Genomic DNA, 26,459 nt, shown 5'->3' with positions numbered 1-26,459 from the left:
ACACATACTTAAATAACTGCACATGTCGCAAATACAATTGAATCGAGTGTGTCTGTCTGTTTTTGTATGTGTTTTTGCGTGTGTGTATATGTGGGCCATGTCAACAAGGATGAGAAGGTTGTTCCTGCTCTGTGAACAATTTATATCCGATTTTAATATTGAATTTCTGCTAAGTCAAAGCCAAATGAACTTTGTTGTTCTGCTGTTGAGTTGAGTGGAATTGGGTTCGGATTTTGCGTTCTGCGCTCTGCGTTTTGAGACCCTTACTTTGGGTTGGGGTTTGGTTCTGTTTCCAGGCAACTACAACAGCGATTATCTCATATGTACACTCCTGTATGTTCTATAGATTTTGTCATGCATGGAAATCGCAATCGGATATTATTTATGAAACATTATGCATCTACACGGAACCGAACAGTGCCCTAACAAGCTCAATGATTGTGCCTATTATCGAGGAGATCAGAATCGGGCCGATACCATTGACATGCTGAACAAAAGTTGGCCCAAAAAGGCAGTCGCGTTGCCAACGAAATTTGTCTAATTAAAGCGAAATATGAATAAGCTGGAATAAGAATAGTGCGGCACAAGCCCGCCTCAAAGGAGCAGGCAGCGAGCGTGCTCACGTAATTGCCGGAGAAATCTAATCAGACTTCTGATGTGGCTGCCACAAACGGAGTGGAGTCATTGTTGTCCGTATATGTGTGTGTGCGTGGTTGTATGTGGGGTTGGGGGTGGAGTAGGCTCAAGGTCCCACGCACAAATGGAAATGCATAAATCAAATTGTTGGAGATTGGTAACCAAGCAGAGATAAACGCGTATTATTATGCCGTCAGATTGGTGGCAGCGGTGGTGGTGGGGTGGGAGTGCGGGTGTGGGTGTGGGAAAGCTGATTCATGCTTCTTATCATCCATCAATCAATCGGCAGGGCGAGGATATGGCCATTATTAATAGTCCTGCCCTGGTAGGATACTATTTAAGCAGCACCCAGCCTAGGGACTGATTTACATTTGGCTGTAGCTCGAAACTTGCGAAACAATTTATCGAACGGAACACACACACAAGTGCATATGTACACAAAAACACAGAACGCACACAAGTGCATGCACACTGATGCAAATGGATGTCGACAGGCGGCCCCCGAAAGGCTGGAAAAACTTTTCCCAGCTACAAAATGGAGAGTGCAAGACTCAGATTGGGACAGGCAGGCAGACAGAGAGAGAGGAGCAGCCAAGTATTGTTGTGGCCGGGCCACTTGGCGCATTCCAGACAAGTGAAAACTTGACAAACTGGGTCACCGGGCGGTCTGCGGGGAGTTACTCTCTCCGTAGAGATGGCCTTTGGCCCCGAGCCCCTGCTTATGCATGAAAATCAATCTAAATGCAGGCCACATTGCACGATGTGCGCAGCCTGGCTTTTGGCCCTCAATTAATGCATTAAAAGCTTATGTCCCACAAAGATAAGAGACATGGAATCCATTAATTATGCTTAATTGAGAACTGTATTTCGCGGACCGCAGCATTTGATGGACGAACAGCCGGTGACAGCCTCCAGCGATAGGTATTGTAAGGGCAACATTACGTGATGTTATCATAGGTCTCCTCTATTGGAACCACTCTCTATAGGGGTATACATCTAGTTGCAAGTCATGTAAATGAGCGCTGGGGCAACTGCAAGCCAAAATATAATAGAATTTGCACATTGACCGCAATGTTCTCGGCTCCTCCCAGGTTTTGGGGGTTGCTGGGGGCTGTGTGGGTGGCCAAGTCAAAGGGAAAAGCAGCTGGTGGCCCGCAGTAAACGTTGACCGCATGATTTGTATCACAAATGGGCCACAAATGGCCACAATGCACACTCTCCTCGAACACACACATACACCCATAGAGGGAGAGGCATAGGCATAGGCAGGGAGAGAGCTCATAGAGTGCCCAGTGCAAACATTTATTGCTAATTGCCGAAAGGACATTTGCATAAACTTAACAAAACCCAAAGTTTTCCATGTAGGCAAACAAACAAACGACAACTTGACCACACACAAATGAGGAAACCAGTCTTGGGAGTGTGTGTGTGTGTGGCATGGTGGGGTGCCACGTGCAATTTGCTGACCACCCAAAGACCTGAACATGATTCAATTCTAGGCCCGCTCGTCCCCTGGGCAGGTCCACCAATTAACAGTTCATAATTGATTGCTCGTGCAGTGGGATCGACACATTTTGGCCAAGTTTTAAAGCGTTTTAAATGTGGCCAACTAGGAGACACCCCAAAAGTGACAGAGAAAATGCAGCTCCAGCAAATAAATGGGAGAATTGCTATTTCCTGCCTGCCCAAACACCTCAACGTATCGGTCTTCCTCTCTCTCTCTCTTTGCCTCTGTCTAATTGGAATGAGCGGCACCTGTGCATTTTATTGGCTTTAATTGCCGCCGTCACACGCGGCGTATGAGTAATGGCGATTTAGACACGGCGCGAGACACACGGAATGTATGCAACATACTCGCAGCTCAAACTATTTGTTATGCAATGAACGACTGGCCCATTTAAGTGCTTATAGAGAGAGAGAAAGAGAGAGAGAGAGTAAAAGAGAGGGTGAAAGAGCAACGCGTGCCTGTCCATTTGTCCTTTTATCGCACACGCACATAAATTGACCAAATTAATGCGAAAACGGAACACGCACTGGGAATGGATTGGAAGGATGGTAGGTCTGGTCTGGCCTGGTCGGTCTGTATGGGTATTTTAATGAAGTGCTCGACCCAGGCCTTTTATTCAGACTTTTCTTTGACTTTTTCCCTAACGATGACATCAACGAGGAGTCTCTCTCCGTCTCCGTCTCCAGCTCCAGCCCCGTCTCCGTGTCCGTCTCCGGCTCGACAGAAGATTTGGCTAAGTGCCCTTATCAAAGTGACAACAGGCACAACATTTTCCCGTTTCTCGTTCTGTGCCACATGCTTTCCATTTGTGATACAGACAGGCCTATGCCCCTGTCATCAGCTGCCTTTTGTTATGCCTTAAAGTGGAGAATGGCTTTCTTTTATGCCATTTTCCAAAGCTCCTTCTTTCTCTCAATCTCTTTCTTTCTCTCGCTCTGCATGAGTCTCTCTGTATGAGTCCCACCTGCCACACTGCCTAAAGCGGTCAATGGATCAGAATTGCAATGCGACGGCATCTCTTGAATTTCAACACGTACAACATCTTGATTTGAGTGCAATTATGAATGAATCGCTCAGCATGTGCAGAGACAGTTCGAAGCAATTATCAGGCCAGGGGCAACAATTTGTTTATGTGGCAATAGGCCAACCGAAAAGCGGAAAACAAAAAACTATTAGCATAAAATTCAAGGCAAACCAGAACAGAACAGAACACAGCCCACAGTTGAGAGCAGGAGCCGATGCAGACAGAGCCAGGAGTGGAAGGAGCAGCAGCCAGAAGGCAGCAGGCAGCAGGGCCACAGACTGACAAGAAAAGTCGGTTCGGTTGGTGAGGAAACGACGCTATATAGGAATGTCTGTGGCAGTCGTGTCTGTCTGTGTCTTGTTCCACATAAAGCACAGGAAATTGTATTTTTATGGCCCTCCACAAAAATGGAAACTAAGAGTGAGACAGACAGATAGACAGATATACAGATAGACAGAGATAAAGAGGGAGACAGAGAGAGCAAGAGAGAGCGTCAAAGAGAGGGAAATGAAAATCTGTTTATGAAGTCATTGTGCCGCCAATGGCGCTATCAAAAGCACCGCCAACTGCTGTTCCTCCTGCTGCACCTCCTTCTGCTGCAGTTGCTGTTGCAACCGGAAGATTCCCCGCTCGGCTACGGTTACGGGTCCGGGTCCGGGTCTGGGTCTGGGTCCCGGCATACTGGTCTGAGGCGTACTGGCATCTGTGTGCGGCTTTTATTTTTGAATTTCGTTGCACTGCTTTGCTGACTCTTGGCGGACGCTTTCGGGCCATGCCGTATTTGCCATTTAAATGGAAAATTTCGAGTGGCATTTGCAAACAAAACGTGGCCGAAACGCGGCGAAAAGTGGGTGAAAATAAGCCACGACAGCAGCGGCAGCAACGCTGCCGGCAAGCGGGGGAAATTTGCAAATGTCTACGAGAAAAAGCGGGGAAAATTACAAAGAGGGACGTGGACGGGAACTCTGCAATTTTTGCAATTACAAGCCGGCAGTTTTCATTGTTATGGCCGTAATGAAAATGGCTGCAACCATTTTTGGCTTAGCCCGAGCATTTTATATTAATTAATATTAAACATAAGCCGACGCAGAGCCAACGGCAGGGTGCACGGTGGAGGGTGGAGGGCTGAAATTAAATTTGCATTTTGACGCTGCAATTTGATTGATGAAAAATGTAATTAGTTGCAGGACAAACTGGACCAGAACAGAGCAGGCAAAAGCATACCGTACCCATAATTGCGAATATTCCCAGCATAACTGAAGCTTAAAGTCGGAGACGGGAGCAGCAGACAGAGCTGAATCCGAGGACGGAGCCGGAGCCGTGGCTCCATCTTAAATTGCCCCTAGCTCCAGCCAAAAAAATTAATGACAAGCCCTCCGCCATCTGGTTGAGTGAACTGTCGGCATTTGTCTTGGCCAGAAGTTGCCGGAATTCATTACCAAAACGAAAGTTGCACAGCTGCGGCCCCATGCCGCATGCCCTATGGCTCACCAGACCACAGCTACTTGTCCGGAACTGCCAGTCCAACTCGATTCGGGGGCACTTAAGAGCATCTTCCTCGTATTGACATGGAGTCCGGGCACCGCACCAGCTAAAAGGCAGGGCAAATAAAACTTGAGCTTTTTTGTGGTCATTTCATTATCGAGCTTCTGCAGCAGCAGCAGCTACTGCTGCAGCGGTTGATGTTGCAAATGTTGCAAACAATCAAACTGAATGCAACAAAATATTTTAACACTCCTCCTGCACCCTACAACTCCCTCTCAAACAGCCAGAAAGATAGCTCCAGCGCCAGATCCAGATCCAGCCGAGTGGCTCTAAATGAATTGCAATGCAGGGGACAATGCTCGGGCTGGCATTGTCCTCCTTAATGTTGTTAGCAGTGTTGCACAGGGGGTGCTACTGCTGCAGCATTTGTTTGCCTCAATGTCATTCAAGCTGACATCGAGGGCGGGTGCGGGAGCGGGCGAGGGCGCGGGACTCAGCCAATCAGTTGACTTGGCTTCCACTCTTCTGGTGAATAAACAAGCCAAAATCACAAAAAAAGAGCTCTCGTTGGAAGGTCGAAGCTTCAAATACCCTTTCCACCGATTATTCCCATAAGAAACTCCGCTGATTCTTTTCGGAGGATACTTCCTGCAGCGAAAATATATACAACTATTGGACTAGTCTGTCAAGGCTCTGCTGAATATATTTATTCCTGGATGGGATCCTCTCTGAATAGGGAGGGTATCAAAGCGTAGATGGAGACGAGAATAAAGATGGAGGACGAGAGCGACGACAGACGCAGAATATTTTTGTGCTGTAAACTTTTTCACTTTTCGCTTCGCTTCGTTTTGGATTTTATTTTGATTTTCTCCATTTTTCCTTTTTTGCTGGGTGTCGCCTTTTTTCCCATTTCCCCATTTTGATAAACTGCGCTGTGCGTCATGGCAACGCCCCCGGGCCGGATTGTTAGCCGTGTTTCGAGTGGGCGTGTCGGCCAAATGCTAGCCCATTAAGCGCCGCGCCGCTGTCCCACTAACCCCACTCGGATGCAGCTGCTGACCCAAAATGATGTTGGTTCGAACCTGAAGAAGGAGGCACCCGAACCAGTCGATTCAATTTAATTACTGTTTATGCATAATGATCGTTAGTTTTGCCTAATTAAGCACCACTCCCACCCGCCTGGCGATGATAATATTTTCGAAACTATTTTCGGCCAGGACGATGCGATGGCTCTGCTGTTAGGGCCGTGTTGTCAGCTGTCCGGGAACACCTCAAATTGAAATTGAATTGCATTGGGTGTACAATAAATTATGCAAATCAAGCAATTACCAGGCTGGCGCCCCCACTTGGAATAGTTTTTGGCTGGGGTGGGACTGGACTGGACTCCTTCATTAGTTCGACTTTGTCACCTGTCAGGCCATTGGGCAATGCAAAAGCATTTACCAATTTACATACAATTTGTATGCTCATTTGCTAAATTCACAAATTAATTGCAGTACACACACGCACACGTGCCACTAGAAGAAAGCCATTACGAATACGCCGCGTGGGCTGCCCGCAAATATACCACTGCCCAGCCGCACTTAATGATGGGTTTTAGCATGCATTTCTATCTGCTCAAGTACTATCTTTGGATCTTATTGCATTGATAAACGGATCGATAGATCTAATGTACATAATCCCCAACTAATCCTCCTACAAATACAATGTAAAAGGCAGCAGCAATTACTTGAAGCAGCCATGATTTTAAGCTGCTTGCCAGCACCTGCTGTGCTGTGCCGCAGCCTCAAAATTGTAATTTCCTGAATTGCAGTTTTGAATACACAATTCCCCCCATTCAGTGGGGAGACAACGTGCTTATTGAAGTACCAGTATAGGGGTGGGATGGGGATAGGATGGGGATGGGATGGGAATGGGAATGGAATGGGCGAAAAAGAGAACTTTGGTTGCTCGAGTGGACAGGTAATGGAAGCTGTCAGAAACTGCGACATCCACGCTGTCATTCGTTGGGCTTTTTCTCTTCTTTTCCATGCTTTTTCAAACAAAAAACGGAAAAAATGGAAAGGAAAATGTTGAAATGCGTGAAAGGAAGGAGCCGCATGCAAAATTTATTCACTTGGACGCAAATAATACAATTTCAATAGCATTAATAAAAACAATTTTCATAAATGAATGAAACCAACAAAAAAGGGAGCCCAGCGAGCAGACAACTCCCTCGTCCAGTGAGCCGCATCAAATGTTGTTGTTGGATGCAAAAGTAGCTTAAAATTTAAGTGCCAGACTCTTTTCAAATTCCCATTTCCATTTCCATTTGCAGACTTATTTTATTTTACTTTATTTTGTTGGTGCTCGAAATTGACGGTCGAAATGGTGTTGGGGTCTGATGCCTCGAAAGTTATATGCTTGAAGTTTTTATAGTACTAGTATTCGACACGGCGGCAAAGTTTGCAGACGAATATTGAACTCGAACTCGGACACGGATTAGAATCGCTCAATGGTCGGTGGGGGGGTGCTGGGTGCTGGAGGGGCTGCAACTGCAGCTCGTTTGTGGGCCGCTTATGACCGCTTTTCCGTAATTTCTATTATTTTCCATGGCTCTGGCTCCGGTACACTGGTACACTGGTACACTCGAAAGCAAACAATTAAATGTCCAGACTGCGCCCGTGGGCATGCTGTGAACAGAACAAATTGAGGTCAGGCCGAGAACGGGTGAAACGGCAGCAGTATCAGCAGCAGCAAACAGCAGCAAAGAGGGAAAACCCAAACAACAGTTAAAAGAAAATTGGCTGCTACAAGCGACCACAAAATGAAGTCGGCTGGGAGCAGAAGCAGGATCCAGACCAGGAGACCTCAAGGCTGAGGCAGCAGCAGGAGCCAGAATGCTGGGAAGCTGCGCTGCTGGGATGCTGGGATGCTTGGATGCTGGGGACCTGGCCATGGCCGTACGCCAGACACTTGTATTTTTTGGGGTCATAAAAGCAAGAGAAAATTGTGCTAATTAACCCTAAAAGAACGGGTCTCTGTGTGGGTCGGTGGATTTTTTCCCTAGACTCTTCGCTGTTCTTAGGCTCATTCTCCCTCCCTCTCTCGCTCACACTCCTGCTCTCTGAGGGAGTGTGTATGAGTGCATTTAAAATTATTATGCACATTATTGCTGCTCATTGTTTTAATAACCCAATTATTATACAGCAAACAGTCGAGGATGCCACAATAGACCCAAATCTGTTTGCTGACTGTTTGCTACTTAATGTTGTGGCAAATGCAAAAGTAGTTTTTATTATGCTGCCTGTCAAGTGGCCATAACACGCATGCGACACGTTGCCCCCTCCCCACCCAGCTCCAGCTCAGCAAATATGAGTAATTAGCCGTAAAAATACAAACAATATAATATTTAGCATGTGATTACAGGTTGCTGCTGCCACTAGTAGGTGGTAGTATCGTCATGATAGCCAGCCAGCCAGTGTTGCCTGTTGTGCCACAAACAATGAATCACAAAAACGATTTCCCCAGCAACTTTTAATGTGTGTTGGCAGGCAGCAAAATGGAAAACAGGGAAAGCAAACACAAACACTCTCACACCAACACCAGCACCCCCACCCGCATCTCAAAAGGAAAACCCGGTCAAACCAAAGTCAGGATATACCGCCCCGGTTTTTTGGGTTTGTGTGTGGGCGAGAAACGAAATTTTAGGAACGGAAAACCAGACAGAAAGCAAAACGAATGCCCAGCAACACCTAAACAAACAGCACGTAGGTCCCTGGATGCCCCTGATTCTTGATTCCAAGAGAAAGGCCCCGGAACTCTGTTGGTCCTTAATAAATTTGCGGATAGCTGATGGCTAATGGCGGGAGGCGGGAGACGGAAGGCAGAAGGCGGGAAGCGGGAAGCGGATAGTAAGAAAATATGTATAAAAGTGCTTATGAGGAGAATTACTATCAAAATGGCATTAGACAGAGCCGCATATGCGGCAGCGATAAAAAATTGCTTGCCGCAAATGGCAGCAACTAAATTTAAATTTAAGCGGTTGCCACGAACAACGAAAGCAAACAGGAAATAGAAAGGGGGGGGTGGATACCCGGGGACACTTGCTTCGTGGTATGGGAGATACATAAATGCATAGGTAGGACGTAGGACGTACGACATACGTGTGTACTCACAGCGGATGTGCGTGTTTCCAGGCTGACTGGCTGCCACCGCGCCGCTCCACTTCCTGATGCCGCAAAGTCATTTGGTGGCTTATATCCCACCTGTCGTCCCCCCTACCTCTACACCCCACAGACCGGAAAATAGCTAACCAACGAACCAACAAACAAAACAAAACAAAACAGTATTGAGAGTTGAGGTGAAAAATATGCAAAAGGCAAACAGTGCCGAAAACAAAGCCCCGAACGTGGCAGCACACGCGCGGAAAGGAAAGGAAAGCAAAGGAAAGCCAAACAAGTTGCCGCTGATCATTTATAATGCGTTTGCGTTAACGGTGCGTATGAGTAACATGCCATTCCACTACCAGCCAGGGCTTGCTGTTGCCTGCTTTGCCGTTGCTGTTGGTAATGGTTCGGGTGTTGTCACTGCTGCGTGTGCTGTTGCCATTAGCATTACTTTGTTTAACGCCTGGATAGCCTGGTCTGGTCTGCCCAGACAGTTGAATGCCCGATGCCCTAGACAAGAGCAGATACCCAGAATCTGATTAGCTTGCTCAAGACTTACAGCTGAAATCCATTCAAGGAATATGAACTTTCCAATCAACATCAGTAATATCATGTGGGAGGAGTCACGACTAAATGTTTTGGCTATTCCGAGAAAGTGTATGCGCTGCTCGACTTTCCACTTGAAGGAGTTTTTTTCTTTGACATCTCCTCAAGAGCGCATAAATAGCCTAGCCCCTCCTAGGCCGCCCCCTGATTCATGCTTTTCCTCGTCACTGCTCCGACGCTCCGAGACGATGATAAATTAATTGGTTTTTTATTTATGACGCCATGCCCGTGCCGGTTCGGGTGCGAGGGTATTCACATTGTCGCCCCCATGTCTGCTCTGCTCTGCTCCTGCTTGTGCTCCTGGTTGTGCTTCTGCTCCTGCTTCTGGTGCTGATGTGTGAAATGGTCTTTTTGTTCGTTGGCTTGTTTCATTGGCTGCTAATTGATTTACGCCCAGACGTTGGCTGTCATCGATTGATTGAGAGCAATAAACTGTTGACCTGGCCCACTGGACTACTGGACCACTCCTCTCCTTAGGGGCATCTTAAAGAGCCAAAAGACTGATTGGGTATGCAGACAGGAAGGTTGGGTGTCCTGGCCATTGGCCATTGGCCATTGGCCATTGGCTCTGACAATTTATTAGCAAATGTAATGAGCAAAGTTTATTAGACGGCAGCTGGAACGTGTGTGTGCATCTAATTGAAATTTACATGCACACCGGACACTCGAGCATATCCTCTGTGTGTTCGTGTCCCTGTTTGTTTGTATAGGTAATGCAAACAATTGTCATCATTAAAATAACGACAGGGATGTACACACAGCTGAAGGGAGCGGAAGGCAGGGCAGCATGAAGCCGTTCATGTGCATCGTGTGCTGGACAATAAATAAAGACAATTTGCAGCTGCAATTATTATGAGATGTGCTATTTTCTAAGCAACGCAACATGTGAAAGTGGACACTGGAATACAGCCAGGAATGCCTGGCCTGGCTGAATGTAGGTCACAAGCCAGCAGCCTGCCTCTTAAATGCTTCTCATCGACCAACGACGCCAACGATGAGCCATACTCTGGCTGCAGTTGATGAAATTCCATCAGTCTTAAATTGTCACCCATTGACAGCTCATTCGATGCAAAGAGACGGAGCGCTCAAACAGCAGCTAATGCGCCTGCCACTGCTGCATGCAGCTTGAAAGTGCCTCGAATTAGTCAGCACATGTGGACTATTATTCAAGGCTGGGAGACTCAGACTGGGAGAAATGTTAAGTGCTCTGTGGTTCGAGTGGCCTGACACAGAACTTGTGTCCATTGCCTGTGGCCTGGCAATTTCAGAAACCAATTTGGCCAAAACCATCGAAATTCCTTTGAAAACATTCGAAAGGAGCCAAGCCGAGCCGAACGGACCCAAGCCGAATGCCAATGCCCCTGCCACTGCCACTGCCACTTCCATCTGCATATGAACATTTAGTGTCATTAGCAAGAGCCTCGCCTGGGAGGGGACACAGACACAGCTACACAGATATGGATACGGACACACCCACCCGGTGACAGTCAGTCAGAGAATCAATGGCAAAAATTAGACTAATGAAAACAAATGGATATCTGGATTAATCCAATACTGTCGCCTTATTTATAGACACAAAGTGGAAAATAGAACCACAAAAAGACAGCGTCATTGTGACCCACTTCATGGAGTTTTTGGTTTGGTCTGGTCTGGGGTAGGGGGTCTTTTCAAGGCAAACCACTTCATTAGCAGACCCACAAAAAGTGCACATCATCGAGGGCAGACAGCCAAATCGATACGGAAGAGAGGGAGCAGCGCCAAGTGTCATTAGTTGGGGGCATGGTATCCTTTTTATTCAGTTCCATCACGCAAACCGACAACCAGACAGTAGAGGGGAATGCGACTGAGAATTTTCCACAATAAAATGATAAACTGGCAGCAGTTGCCACCGCCACTGCCACTTCTGGTTTCTCTGCAGGTTGCAGCTAAGCTTATAAACAAATAATCATGACGCATTTTAATGAGCAAACCAAGCGCTTAATAGCCCGCCCCATGGTTAATGTTGTAAGGGAGAGCAGAGTCTTCTGTGCTGCTGTGCTGCTATGCTGCTATGCTGCTGCCTCATCCGTCTGACAGCTGCCACAGCACGCGCCAGCAAAAATAGTTGCTGGAATAAGAGGCAGACAAGAGCAATTTGCATCAGAGGCATTCAAGTTTTGCATGCTTTGTAATTAAAATAATAAACACGCGCAAAATGCATTAGAAAATTTATCCAAGAGCTTAGCGGGAGAGGGTAGCGCATATAGGGGGTGGTGGGGATGGGGATGGGGAGGGGTCTTTCTGCCACATACATGTCGCTTGGCAATCAAGTGGGGCAACAACATGCAGCAGCAGCAACAACCACATTGGCAGCAACTTTGCCTTGCGGCTGAAAAGCTAGACAACGGCTCACGTTGCGTATACGCAACGCTTGACATTTGTTTGCTCTGCTAAAACGACGAATCTGGCTGGCTCCCTGCTCCCTGCTCCTCTCTAGCCGTATCCCTGCTGCCTACTGCCTACTCCTGTCTTGCTGTCTTGTCGTATCTGTTTATTTGTGTGGCAAGCGTGCGCCAGTATTTGTGTTGGTTGTTTCACTTAGAGCACTCCCGACCTGGCCTCAGGTGTGTGTGTGTGTGCGGGTGCGGTGGTAGAAGCAGGATGCTGTGCCCCATTGTTGTGGCATGCGCCCACACACTTGACCTGCAAAAACGGTTACAATGGCAGCCAAGAGGTGGGAAATGCGAGAACATCCACAGCTCGAGATGTGGCCAAGGTGCTTGCTTCGTTGCGTCAGTGCTTCGTTGCTTGTATTTCATTTGCTTCTTCTCAATCATGGGTAAAATTCAATTCCAATGAGTGCACCCAACCATTTTGTGGGAGTGGAAGGGGAGAGTGAGTGAAAGTTGTGCCCGCCCCCCGCACCGACTTTCGCTGTCAGGCTCAGAGACGAGACCCATTACGATTCACAATTCAGCATTTAAATGTTTCCAAGTACTTGGCCAAAATGACGCTGCCAGGAGCAAGCCGAGGGCCAAACAATGAGACACTCTTGCATTTCCGTCAGTGGCACACAGCAAAATGGTTCTGCTAAACACTGCAACTGCAACTGCAACAGCGAAAGCAAAAGCAAAAGCAGCAACAACAACTTCAACAGCAGCAATGAAACAAAATATAAAAATTACAAAACGCCAAGAGTGGTGCAACAGAGTGGGTTTGGGGTGTTGCCCGAGGTTGACTGAGTGGTTAGCTGCCTGCCCCTGCCCCTGCCCCCCGCCCCTGCCCCGCAACCCGTCTCGTGGCATTACAGCTGTAGACTGTGTCAACTGTGTCAGCAGCCACGACTGTAGATGCTGTGGCTGTTCTGGCGTTGAGTGCGTCTGTCGACGCTCGAGTGTATCAAACACAACGCAACATCAGCTGCACTGCATACTTTCAGCAACCACTGTTGGTGTGTGTGTGTGTGTCTGTGTATGTCTGAGTGTGTGTGTGTGTTTGTGCGGGTGCACTTAAGAGTCACTGTGTCAGTAAACAACTGACCCACTTTGTGATGAACATGCCGCCGCACCACCACCACCAGCTGCTGCTGCTGTTGCTGTTGCACACTCTATTTATCATATTGCACGCCGCACAGCCCACAAAAGCGTAGCGTACTTTTTGGGGAGCAGCAACAGAAGAGCGAGGAGAGGAGAAGTAGCGACAGATAGAGATGGATGGCTGGGGATGCAATAGAACGAGATAGACTGATGGAAAGAGCGGGGGGGCAATGGGAGTGGAAATATGCGGCATTTAAATAGCGCAAAAATATCTATGAAAATATTTTTGTTCGCCAGCAGACGGCTCCGTTCCACTGGATGTTCGCATTGTTTTCATTATTTTTCGTTGGTGGCAAAATAAATACGTTTTCCCCATTATTTTTCCGCTTTCCCTGTCGGTGTGTTCGTGTAGTTGTGTGTGTGTTGTCTAAATTTTTGGGATTTTTGTTTTTGTCAAATGCCAAAGAGATTCCCCCTACAACTACAGAGAGCCGGAGCCTGAACATTTTCCTTTTTGGCATTTTGGCAATTTGTCAGCGCTAATTTCACGTTGATTATCTTATTTTCACAAACCGAAAATGTCTTTATACATATACTCGTAGCAGTGTGTATACAAAGTGTGTATTATTTAATCATGACTCTGCTCCACTTTTGGACGCTGTCTTGGTTTTGCCTTGCCCAGCATTTTGGCGCTGACAATTAAACGAAAGTAAGATAAATTGTCGCATTTGTTTGCAGTTCAACTTGTCGTTTGTGTTTAATTTAAGCTGGGGCGTGGGCGGGGGGCGCCCAAGGACTGAAGGGATGTCTAATGTGAGTGGGAGGAGGCCAACTGCCTCTTAGATTGTTTAATTTATTAGACAGCCCAAGTTCGCGGCATTCGCCTGGCCACAAATATTTGGGCACAAGATAAATGCGCCAATGTCGTGTCATTTCTTGGGGCAGTGGGCGTGTCAAGTGGCCATATTTGTGTCTATGTGTGTGTTTGTGGGCGTAGAGCCCTGTCCAAGTTTCGATATGGTTGCCTAATGAGGAGACCGGCCTTCCTTTGGCCGTAATCAAAAGATTGCGAAAGTCTCTGTGGCCCGCATTACCCCCATGGAAATGCATGCGGGTGCCCATTAACATACACTTTAAAATCTCATTCCAACCGCCCCCCCGCCACACGCCGCCAGAAACACAGACAACATCAACATCAAGCGTGGCAATTTTAACGTCCTGCGGCAGACTCTCGCGCGCGCGTGCAACAGGAGGCAACATCAGCTTATGGCCATACAGATGGTGGCAGTTGCATGTGGAGTGTTTCCCAGGAGCAGACACAGGAAGAGCTATGCTGCCGGGGGCCAAGCTCTTTAATGATGGCCAGAGTTAAGTAATTTTCCTTGTACTCCAGGACACGCGGTCCGCACGCCAGAGCCAGAGCCAGTGTCAGGGCCCGCGGGCTTTATGCGCTTGTACCTGTCGCAGCTGCAGCCCGCACACCACTGTCCCACAAATGCCAATGGCCACTGGTGTCATTTGACTCGCAATTAGGGTGCCAGATCCACGCCATCCACATCCACATCCACATCCAAACATCCCAGACCGATCCAAGACCCATTCCAAGGCGAGTGTCACCTCTAAGTGTCCCACTCCACTCCACACCCACTCCCAGTCCCACTCCCGGGATGCTTCTTCGTTTTCTACTTCAGCACAATGTAAATTTGATTATCGCACAAGCAAATATTTGTCAGCCACTCACTCTCTCTCTCTCTCTGTCTCCCCCGCTGATGGTGGGGGGGTACACGGGTTGGGTTTCCTATAGGGGGTGGGGTGGGTGGTGACATATATTTATCTAGACGTTTGTCGCTGACATCTTTCGTCGCTGTTGTTTACTGGCCGAACAGCATTTGCCTTTCAACTACCAAACTCGGCTTTTGTTTAGCTCGTCATGATTAATTAAAACTTGCTACCCCTCCAGCCCTGTACCCCTCCGCCCTCACACACTCTTTCTCTCTGATGTTGGTATACCCTTTCAGAGGGTATTGTATTACTCTTCGGCACCTTGGCCTGGCAAGGCTGCGAAAGGATCGATTCTTTATACCGACATATGTATATTGGGCATAGTGTTCGGTATTTTGGTGTATTCCTAATGTGCTTTTGGTTGTTGTTGACGGCGGTTTTTCTCTTATTAGTAGTGTTTTTTTGTTGTTGCCATTGGTGATTCTATTATTGCCAAGGATAGTGTATGTATTGTTGTTGCTGTTGCCGTTGCCGTTGCTGTTTCTGTTGTTTGCTCAATCGCCCGTCGAGTCCAGTCCAGTCCCGTCCGAGCATGTTTCTTTTTTACCACGCAGCTTTTCAACAAATTACACTCTGGCCTCTGTACTCCCTCCCCGCCCTTTATTGTCAACAACGTTTTAGGAGGGAGTGGCTGGGGGCTTAGTATCCTATGGATATCACACGGGGCCCGGGGCCTGCCTGTGTGGCCGGCGGGGGAGAGGGGGCTACCGAAAGTTTCGGGCGACGGATTTGGACTCATTAGGCCCGTTCGCTTTCCTCCACAGTCGCTGCTGCTTTCGTTGTCGTTGCCGTTGTCGTTGTCACTGCTGGTGTGAAAATTGCGCAAATATGTATAGCCATGTTCGAGTGTGTGTGTGTGTGTGTGTGTGCGAGTGTGTGTATGTGTGGGCGGGTGTCTATGTGTAAACACAGCGCTTAATGAGAAAAGAACTTACTCTGGTATTTGAGTTCCATGTCCCTTGGATGTACGAGTATGTGTGTTTTTCCTTTCATTTTCGCTGCTTTTTTCCACTGAAGGGGGAGGGGTGGGTTTTATTTAGTTAACACTGCTCTGAGAAGTGTGAGGTGGGGATGGGGATGGGGGCGGCGTGCCAGGTGACGGACATGCAAACACAACAGAGAATTGTAATTTCTTTTCGATTTTGCGATTGTGCGGTTTCAAATTAAAAACCAATACATTTCCATAGCAAATAAAGAAGCAAAGATAACGCCGAAAGATAGGTAATATCCCTCATGAGGCAGCATTAAATATCCTGAAAAGCAAATGGAAAAAAACTTACAGCCGGAAGCCGCATAAAAAAATAACACAAGAAATCACAACGATTAAAATTAATTACCATGGACAGCCACAGGACCATAAATCAAAAGATATTAATCGATAAAAGCGATAAAAATAAAGCATAAAATAATGACCAACATTATTTTAGTTAGATAAACTAATTTAGTAGAAGTATCCACTGTGCTGTGCAGTCAAGGCTGATGTTGAACAATCAGAGCAAAGATTATTGGGGCAAATCACAGAATAAATTATGCACATGGTTATTGTTTTTTTGTTCTTCCCTCATCCCATAGATCAAAGGGAATAAGGCTGTGGATGGCACTTGATAGGAGGACACGAGAGGACAGGAACAGGGCAGGAGTGGCAGGGGCAGTGGCAGTGGCAGTGGAGTGTCAGTGTCAGTGGAGTGGCGCCACAGCACAGACAGACTCTCGGTGGCAGTGGCAGTGGCAGCAACATCGCTAATTACTTTCTCATTATGCAGGCTATTTAGCTTTAATTACGCTAAGCTGCAAGCCACGACAAGGGCGACAACGACACACTGACACACACACACACACACACCCTTTAGATGAGTGCCAGGACACAGATACACACAGACACATGCACCGACACATAGAGCACACTCGAAGCGTTTCTAAACTAGCAAAAAAAGCGCTCAAATTCTCAAATTTTGCCCGGAAAAGTGGCAACGGCATTCGAGCCTTTCACTTTTCACCTGACGCTGCCTCTCACCAGGCTACTGGCTCCTGGCTCCTGGCTCCTGGCTCGTGGCTCTCGGCTTCCCTGTCGGCAATTCCAATTTACATCGCAAAATGTGCAGAATTTTCCATTTGAATTTTGGCCAGGCCGAGAGGATGATATGAAAGAGGATGCAGGATACCTGCCCCAGCACCAGCCCCCGCCCCCCGCCCCTGCCCCTGCAACAGCTCTTGTGCTTACACAGCGTGCCACTGCAGCGCCAATTTGCTGGCACACTGGCGGGGGGGGGGCGAAGGATGTGCATCAAGGGCCTGAGACCGAGCGCCGCAAGTCTGCAGACGCCGGCTATAATGAGGCTGCAAAGAGTGCCGGTGCATTGTTCATGATCAGTTTTCTGATATCGAAACCAGCTTTGGTTCAGTTCGGTTCGGTTAATTATATCAATTTAACAAGGATAAATGGCAGGCGGAAGGGGAAGTGGAAGTGGAAGGATGGACATTGTGGCAGGCACCTGTCCGGGGCAGACTATATACAAATACACAATATTGCATGTGTGGTGGGGATGTGTATCGCATCCCTTGGTTTATTTGCATTTTAATATGGCTCATATTTTATAGGGCTTTCGCATTGTTGTAGGTATTATTATATATTCTCTCTTTAAGCCGCATTTGTGTAATGAAACGGAAGGGATTACCACTGGCGGCCGCCGACTGTCGGTTGCCCCGGAACCCATGGCCCGTGTGCTACCCTTTAGCCACATGCCACATGCCGCACACCGGGTGCTGCCACCCGGGTGCTGCCTTCCCCTTTCCCTTTCGCTGTGCAAAAGTTGAAGTTGAACGAAATTGAAACACATTTGCCTGACAGTTGCCATCAGCTTGGCTTCAATTTGATGTCAGCATTATTGACTGATCCTTTGGGGCCGCTCCTGGCGCGGGAAAGGCCTTCGTCCGCTGTCGTCCGTCGTCCGTCCTCCGTCCGCCGTCTGGCTATATGTTTACCCAAAGTGAAACACTTCAAGTGCCAGTGCCAGTGGCTGTGGCAGGGCCATTGCCATTGTCAAGAGGGTATGCATCGCCTAGTTAAAGTAAAGTGTCTCGAGGGCGTGGTCGGGCTCTGGGCATGTGGCATATGAAAAGCTCAATCATATTTCACATTCGCCACTTGTCAGCTTTTATCTCCTGTTCGGCATCCGCCCCGTGCGGCAAGAACTGCCTCGCAAAGGATACCACCCTCCCTCCCTCGACCATACGACTCCTGCGGCTTGTCATAATTTCATTATTTGCTGCGTTCAGGCATAAAAAAAGGGATATTGTCTGTCTCTCAGAGAGAGTGTGTGTGCATGTATATGTATCTGTATCTGTGCGTATGTGTGTGGGTTGTCATGAGCACGATGCTCCCTTGTCCTGGCCAGCGATGTCTGCTCACGCATCTACTTTCCCTTCAAACCTGACTGAATGTCTACACAAACAGCAGCCTGACAGACGGCCAGATAGACAGGCAGTCCCATTCACATAGATACAAACACACACACGCACACACATACAAATGCGTGCCGCATCCTTTTCAAGCACTTGACTGACGCGCTTGCCACGTGCCTCAAGTTATGGCCTGGCTGCACAGCATTAAGGGATACCCGCTACAGCCAGTCAACCAGCCAGCCAGTGTCCACCGTTCAACGAGGAACTTGAGTTTTAATTGGATAATTACTCATTCAATCCAGAATTTAATCCGAGCTGAAACGGATGCACCGCAGGAGGATGGAAATGGACGTGGACGTGGATGTGGATGTGGACGTGGCCCTGGGTTTGGCCTGCGGATCGGTTAATATAAGCCAAAGCGGACCGAATCCTTATGCGATGGATGCACTCTCACCGTCCCCCACTCCAACCACTCTCTCAAGTGGCTTAACAATTTTCAGCGATTTTCCCCACGCTTTGAGACCCACAGATGGATGCCATTGCTTCACAGAGAATTGCATCGAAATGGCTTCCAAATAGATGCACTGCAAACTGCAGACTGCACGCTCCACTCGCTTCCAAGGGCCATAAAACGTTGCAACTTGTTGGTGGCACACGCACAAAGCCGGAGTCCATTCAAACTGTATTTCAATGCAACAGGAACTCAGCAGCGGACGCATAGGAGCGGAGAATGTGCAGAAATTGAAAGGCAAATACGGCCAAAGTTGTTTGCCAAAGGGTTAACGGCAGGACAACACGACCCAAAGGGGGAATCCCCATTGACAATCAATGGCAGTTTCTACGAATGGGGTCTTAAACGGTCTAAGCATCAAATGCAGCTGAATGCAAATGATCATTCCTCAACAGCAACAAAGCAGCCAATATTATGCCAGGGACTGCTGTCCTTTGTCCTCCTTCAATTTTGGGATGTGCTTCGAACTCTAGCAAGTGACATGGCAACGCATCGGAGGAGGGGTGGGGAGGGGAGGCGAAGCTCACGAAATCCCAGAACAAACAATCAGACGCATCTAAGTGCTGTAATATTTGTAATGCTTTTGACTCCCAGTGGGTGGGGGAAGGCAGGGTCCGACTGGGGTCAGAACTGACTGGGTTTCACCACTGAAGCTCTGAAGCACTGGAGCATGAACTCAATATTTTTCATCTCTTATACGCTCAGACGAGCTTCAGCTGCCGGGATTTCAAAGGGACCCCAGCAGACAGTTCGCCATGGCAGCCGCCGACCCCCGGTCTTGGACGGCCCGGCATGGCACGGCCCTTCGTTGATTAGAATCAACATAAATAAAATTAATTGTTGCCGGGTGAGTCGGTCGCTCGGCGGCATTCAATCGGGGGTTGCATTCAATTTGATTATTAGCCAAAGTCAGCGAAGCGGACCACCCATAGAAGCACTGCCTGCCTGCTGCCTGCCTGTCTTGACGAGGGGCTGTCGCTTTTTGACTACTTGTTTTGGTTATTGTCGTTGGCTAATTTTCCTGTGGCCAGACATTTCATTCCATTCCATTCCCCTGGGCCCTCCTCTGAGTTGCACAAAATAATTATAATTTATTTTGCAGCGACTGTCTGTCGCTCCGTTTGTTTCTTAATTGCCAACATCTACGCGGCGTATGTGGTCAATGGATTGCAGTCGTCGTCGGTCCCTTTCACTCGTAAATTGCTGCAATTGTTTCCTGAACCCAAGGGCGCTTCTACGCGGGGGCCCATTGGCATTTTGCATCAGGAAATTAAAATTCTATTCCCCCACTCGGCGCCATCTACGGGTATGGTTCCGGTCTATGCTCATCTGTATGCGCATCGCATAATATGCAAAAATTCCACGACCGCCGACCCCACACCTTAGGCGTCTGGAGCGAGCTCTGTATTCGGCGACGAAAATCATAAATTACACAAAATTTGACCAGGACCAGAACCAGGACCAGTACCCTGCACTTCTATAGGGAAGGATGTCCCCAGGGCAGGCCGCAGCATTGGGTTCGTATTATGCAAAATATGCGACCAAGTTCGAGGCGCCATTCAGGGAGCATTGAATCGATAATTTATCAATACTGCCAACGTTCAACGTTCCTCAAAAGAGGTCCCAGAGCTGCACATAAGCTGGCACCCATTTCAAAATAGCCACCAGAGCCCAAAATCCGAGCCAAAAGCCCAAATGGCCCAAAAAACCGAGTTGCATTGATACCAGATAGCAGAGTACCAGAGTGCCAGTCGATATGGCAACCAGTTGAGTTTCAACTGCCTTTGCCAGAGTGCCACAGTGTCACTGCCACTGCCACTGCAACAGCCATGGCTATTGGCCTGGCTAATGGGCGGTTCGGGTGAGGGTCTCTCTTTGGCTTTGGCATTGGCGATGCCACGACAGACAGTTGCTGTTGTTCCCTCTATTGCCGGGTTTTCAGCATGATTTCTCAATTGATTGCAAGTGGCGGGCCACAGGCCTTGTCCCAGTCCCAGTCACAATCGCTGTAGCAATCGTAGTAGTAGTAGTAGTAGTAGTAGTACTGGTGGTAGTCGTAACAGGAGCATGCCCATTCTGGCCATTGGAGTCATGTCATGCCTAATGCTTATTACCAACACTCGAACGCTTGCCAATTTATGCGGAGAGCCGTTGCCGTTCCCGTTCCCGTTGCCGTTGCCGTTGCCGTTGCAGCTGCCAAAGCTGCTTACGTTGAGAGCCTGGGCCCTGCCGCCCAGCCGGCAATCGATTTGTTGTTTCTATAATTTTAATTGGAGCTCTGGCCACACAGACTGAGTCGTCGTCGTCGTAGTCGGACTCGGAGTCAGAGTCTGGGTTCTCGAAATTGGAATGCATTTTTGGCAATTTCAAAAACAAATATTGCTCCAAAGGATCTGGGTGGTAAGCTGCTGCTGCTGCTGCTCCTGCTCCTGCTGCTCTTGTCGTTGTCGTTGTCGTTGCATGCATGAAAGCCCCGCTCTCGGACATTGGGTCCAGTGTTCAGGACTGGGTCACCTGTGGAGGTGACCAACTGGCATCGACTGTCGGACACGGCAGTGCAAATAGTTTAGTGCATGAAATTGCTTTCAGTTTGAGGCTATCAGTACCGGTACAGAGCAGTACAGGACCAGGTACAGTGCTCCGTAAACATGTTATGTAATTAAAATGCCTTGCAGATATTTTACCAAAACATTTTGCGGCTTCTTTACGCTTTTGTGTGCCAGAAATATTCCTTTCCAAATAACTTGAGCTCTTCTTTGGAGAGGGCCCTGAGCCCCCCTTTGGCAGGGGATGGGTTAGGAGAGGCTTCCTTCTCTGGAAAGAGTGCCTGAACTTTTTCAATGGAATGCCCTACATTTTGGCCGGTTACCAGCTACCAGCTACCAGCTACATGCGCCCAGCACTTTCTCCTATCATCCTCTTATATAAAGTACTAATACCAGCTCTGTTTCCCCTTCTCCCTCTTGCAGACGTCACAAATCTGGACTACGTTAAGGTGAACGCCGAGGCTGGCAAAAACGTGACCATACCCTGTCCGGGCGTCAACGAGCACTCGCTGGTGGACACGCTCGTGTGGAAGACGGCATCGACGACAATCGCGCAGTTTGCCAACAGGATACCCCTGCTGCACAGTCCCCGGGTAAGTGGAATATCCGTGGCAGGAACGGGCCCCAAAGTGGGACGCGTTCATGTCATATTAGAATTCATTTCAACACCTAACGATGCTCCCCAGACAGGGGCCCGAGAGTGGATAGGATAGGATACATATATTGTGGGGCTTCTCCGGGCGCAAAAACCGAAGCTGTTAAAATAATTGATGGCCGCTTGCAGGGAAGGCAGGGCGGCCGTTTGAACTTTGCCAGCCGTCATCCAACAAAGGCGATGACTGCAAGAAAGTGCAGCCCAAGTCGAGAGAACAAAGTGGCCATCAGTGGGGGCCGAAGGGAGAAGGAGGAAGAGGAGCAGGAGCAGGAGCCTTGCCAGACGGCGCGGCTAATATATTTTAAATGTTTGATAGTTCCACTAAAATAAAAGCGACATGGCGCAAAAAAATGTTCAAGTGGTTGCCATCTGGCAGAGGAACTCAAGGCAAAGGGCGGCCAAGGAATGATTACTCTCTCTCCGCCTGCTCTGGCTTTAAACGCACTCGTGGGGCCATTGAGGCGGGCAACGGGAATGATGAAGTTGCCCCCAACCCCAGCCCCAGCCCAAGCTCCGAACAAGATGATGGAGAACTCGTGCAGGGACTTTGAGCAGCGAGCGAACCTTCCTTGGTTGCAGCTAGAACCCAACTATGTGTTAAATGGCAGACTGGGACACTTGAGCTGCAGCCAAAGTTGGTCCCAATCCGTGCCTGTGTACGGGTACGGGTACGGGGCACAGGCACGGGTACGGGTCCAGCTCGCATTTCTTTGCTCTGCTCTGCCTGAAGTTTCGCCTCCCCGGCAAGTGCTCGACTTGTGCCGGCCCGGCTATTATGTGTATTAAAAGTTTTTCACCTTGGCATAGTAGCTGCTTCATTTTATTACATCTGACACATAACCCCTCCCGCCTTCGGCACACACGCCGCGACCCTCTCCCGCAGAGCTATTAACTTTTGTTTTATGGCCAAGACTAGATATAATTCATGTTTGTGTGTTCTCAAGGAGATCCACTTGCCCAAAGGACGAGAGATTTGCCTTTAATGCCGCAAATCACTCACTCATGTAAACGAGGAAATGCATGCAATTAGAGTTTATCAGAAAATCGGATAGAAAATTAAAAATTCCACATGGAAAATGTTTGGGCAAATATTTTGTGGGTTCAGGCTGCCTCATAGATGCCTTTTACCCACTCATAGACTCGTATGCCACCAAGCATCGTTCCGTTCCACTGATCCTGATGGGGATGCAGCCGGCCTTGTGGCTGGAGCAACTTGTAATTTGGGGCCATGCATGCAGCAAAAGATTCAGAAGTAAATAACAGACTCAGGCATGCGGTGATAAGCCAGGATACTTCAGCAGCAAATCAGGGAGCGGGATGGATTGTTTGCACTCTGGATAAAATCATTTTGCTTTCTCAATTTTCGAAGCTTCGGGCTCGGCCATAAATTCACCAGAAACACAATTACAGTATCGCCGTAATCTCTGATGAGAAAACCCTTTTAAATTTTGACCAAAATCGCCCAACGAGCAGCCACTTTGTGGCATCTCATACGCAGAACCCTCTACCTTCAGTCAGCTGCATGAATATACATATATGGTATATATATAGATGCATAGATAGAAAGTATTTTCAATTTCATGCAATTATGAAATTTTCTGCAAATCAGAATAGAAAAAGCAAACGAATCTGAGATACAAGCAGGGCCTCCGTCCTTCTGTTCAATTTTTGGGGGGCAGTAAGGCGGGGGGCAAGTGCATTTTGGTGCAAGAAATAACCCAGAAAGTAGATTATGTATGTATACAAATTTAGCATTTCCAGGGGAAAGTTCAAGCCGAGTCGAGTGCAGTTGTGGCTGTCAGAGGCTGTCTGATGCCTGATGGCTGCTGGCTGCTGGCTGCTGGCTCCTGGCTGGGTAGACATACATACATACTCGTACGAGTATATTTGTTCTTTCTATTAAAAAGTTTGCTTTTACCCTAAGTGGAAACTCTAGTCGGCTGCCCTGTATAAGCGTCTCAGTTTTAGTTTTGGGCACAAAATTCCACTAAAAATTCAAACATTTTGTTGCAGATACAACTTTTATCGGACAATTTCGGGCTGCAGTTCTCCCCGTCCCTGGCCAGCGACACGTCGGAGTACATTTGTCTGGTCAACGATCGCCATATACCGGAGGCCATTGTCGATCTGCTGGTTCAGGGTGAGTTGAGAGAGAGAGAAGGAGACATTCCATTCCCCGATCGAATACAATATAAATTTCATTTAAATTATCTCTTATTTTTCGCTGCCTTTGGCCCTTTGGGGCCAGCCTTTATTTGTATTCTTAATGAAACGCATAACTACTGTAATGATTTTTCCGGTTTACTTGGGTGATTTCCGTGCCCCGCACCATTTGCTGATTTCATTTTCAGATACGTTCGCTTTTCCGTGCTGCTCTGTTCTGTTCTGTTTATTTTTCGATTTCTCACTTGTGTTTTTATTGTTGCAGCTCTCGCCTTGGCATGATTTCCATTTGCATTTCCCAGATAGCTGCCAGTTTTCCACTGCAATCATCCACTGACTCTCTCTGTATCTCTCTGTGTTTTTCCTTTCTTCTTTTCTTAAATGCAGATGTGCCTGATCCACCGGAGCGACCATTGTTGATAAGTTTCACATCGCGCTCGGTGAACTTATCCTGGGCGCACTCGCAACACCCGCGGAATGCACCCGTCACGCATTTTATTATTGAAACGCGGTAAGTGTTGATGTTGGGGCAAAAACGGGTTGAAAGACATGGTAAACGGAAAGTGGGAAATGGAGAGCCGGTCCGCCATGGGTTGTTTTAAGCTGATGAAGTGTTGTCTGCGGTGGGGATGGGGGGATGCTGATGGCTTGTTGCAGCAGCCATGACGGACGCTTCCATGATTGACACATGCAAAGCGCCTTTTGCTAGGCCAAAGGCTGACCCCATTCCGCTAATGAAAGAGCGCAGGGGCATCTTCATAATCATCATGATTACTAGCAATGTCATCATCGGGCTCTAAGCCCGAATAAGCACAGGGCGACAGTTGGCTTGGACCCACGTTTAATTATCCCTGCCGGGAGGGCAGCCTTTCATCCATCCATCCAATACAGGGACCGGGTGCATTCAATGGGATTCGTGTAAGTCTCGTGGAGGTGCCAATCCCATTCCATTCCCATCCCATCCCATCCATCCATCCATCCATCCATCCATCCATCCGTCGGTGCCTGAGCCTGAGCCCTCCTCCACGCGTACTCGTACGAATACAAGTCCAGCGGTGCTTTAATTAATATGTAAAAGGATGACGACGATATGGACGAGTACCATGGATACGCACTTCACTTGTGCTCCATTTAAATAGAAAAGAAAACATACACACACACACACACACTCACAAAGCCATCGGCATGGGGGAAGGGTTAAGCACTGTATGGGGCTGTGGCACGGGGCTATTTTCCGAATAACTTGAACTCAATGCGGGGAATGAAATAAAAAGCGAACGCAGCGCCAGCGCCAGAGCCAGAGCCAACGCAATACAAAGGCCAAAAGGAAAATGTGCGAAAAAGAATACCAAAAACCGAAACTTTTTCAATAAATTTCCATCAACTGCAGCAGCATGCAGCGGATGGAGAAGGCTGGCCAGGGTCTGGGGCCGGGGCCAGGGAGATGGGGATCGGGCTGAGGCGTGTCCTCGACAAGACACTGGCTCCGGCTATGGCTATGGCTGTGGCACAATCGATGACAGCCAACTGGAAAGCAGAGCCTGCGGTGCATTTATGCAAAATAAGAAACAACTGCACCACCACCAACAGCACCACCACCGCCACACAGGCAAACACCAGCGGAAATGTGAACACGCGCGAGCGCCTGCCAAGTGTTTGTCCTGTCTGTGTGGCTGTGTGTTGTCAGTGTATTTGCGTGCATAGCATGCACGTGTACGTGTACGTGTGCGTGTGCGTATATTTTTGGGCATCGCGTACACAAAATGAAGCTGGCTCTCTCCCGAATCTGCCTGCCTCCGAAAGCTGTACTTGCTTCAGACTGCATTTTATGTAAATTCCCATCGATATGGAAGAGAGTCGAGTTCCTTCTGTGTAGCAGGGGGCAAGTGCTGCTGCTGCTTCTGCTGCTGTTGATGCAACGCCTCTTATTCACATTTTCGCTTGATTCGGTTTATTTGCGCATATGCATGCAAGTGAGGCATAAGTGGGATGGTGGCAGCGGGCTTCCATACGAGTATTCCCATGAGCTCTCTGCGAAATTGAAAGACGTCAGCGTCAACAACGATGAGGATGATGATGATGATGGCGATGATGATGGTGACATGCTTATGCTGGATTTGGGCTTGCCAATGCAATTGAAAATGGGGTTGAGGTGGCCCTTCGAAGCGTTAAGTCGATCCCCAAATTGCACAGACCCTCTCAACTGTTGCACATCCACTGGTTGTGTGTGTGTGTGTGTGTGTGCATTGATATGATGTGCATGCCATGCCACATATTTATGCCAGATAACTTTCGGTCAACCGCAAAAACTGTGCCAAACTATGGCTGTGGCTGTGGCTGTGGCTGTGGCTGTGACTGTGGCACCCACTGCACTGACATGTTTATCAACTGATGTTGATACTGTTTTCCATTTCATTCCATTTTCCATTCTGTGTGCATACGGAATGAAGTGCCAGCAAAGCGAAATACTTAGTTGAAG

The 26,459-nt window shown here is 48.2% G+C and overlaps 1 protein-coding gene across 1 annotated transcript in view; it reads left to right on the top strand.

Annotated features, from left to right (window-relative positions):
* The window catches only part of LOC6594977 (protein sidekick-2), a 46,863-nt gene that overhangs the window by 9,668 nt on the left and 10,736 nt on the right, over positions 1 to 26,459 (top strand). Inside the window, exons 2-4 of the mRNA XM_026984129.1 lie at positions 21,586 to 21,755; positions 23,831 to 23,957; positions 24,368 to 24,491. Coding sequence (XP_026839930.1) covers positions 21,586 to 21,755; positions 23,831 to 23,957; positions 24,368 to 24,491 — 421 coding nt within the window. The remainder of the gene's footprint in view (positions 1 to 21,585; positions 21,756 to 23,830; positions 23,958 to 24,367; positions 24,492 to 26,459) is intronic.

This window comes from Drosophila persimilis, unplaced genomic scaffold, assembly GCF_003286085.1.
Source record: "Drosophila persimilis strain 14011-0111.01,24,50 unplaced genomic scaffold, DperRS2 tig00000000-arrow-pilon, whole genome shotgun sequence".
NCBI lineage: Eukaryota > Metazoa > Arthropoda > Insecta > Diptera > Drosophilidae > Drosophila > Drosophila persimilis.
The sequence above is the reverse complement of the archived record's forward strand: the minus strand, read 5'-3'. Positions and strand labels throughout refer to the sequence as shown.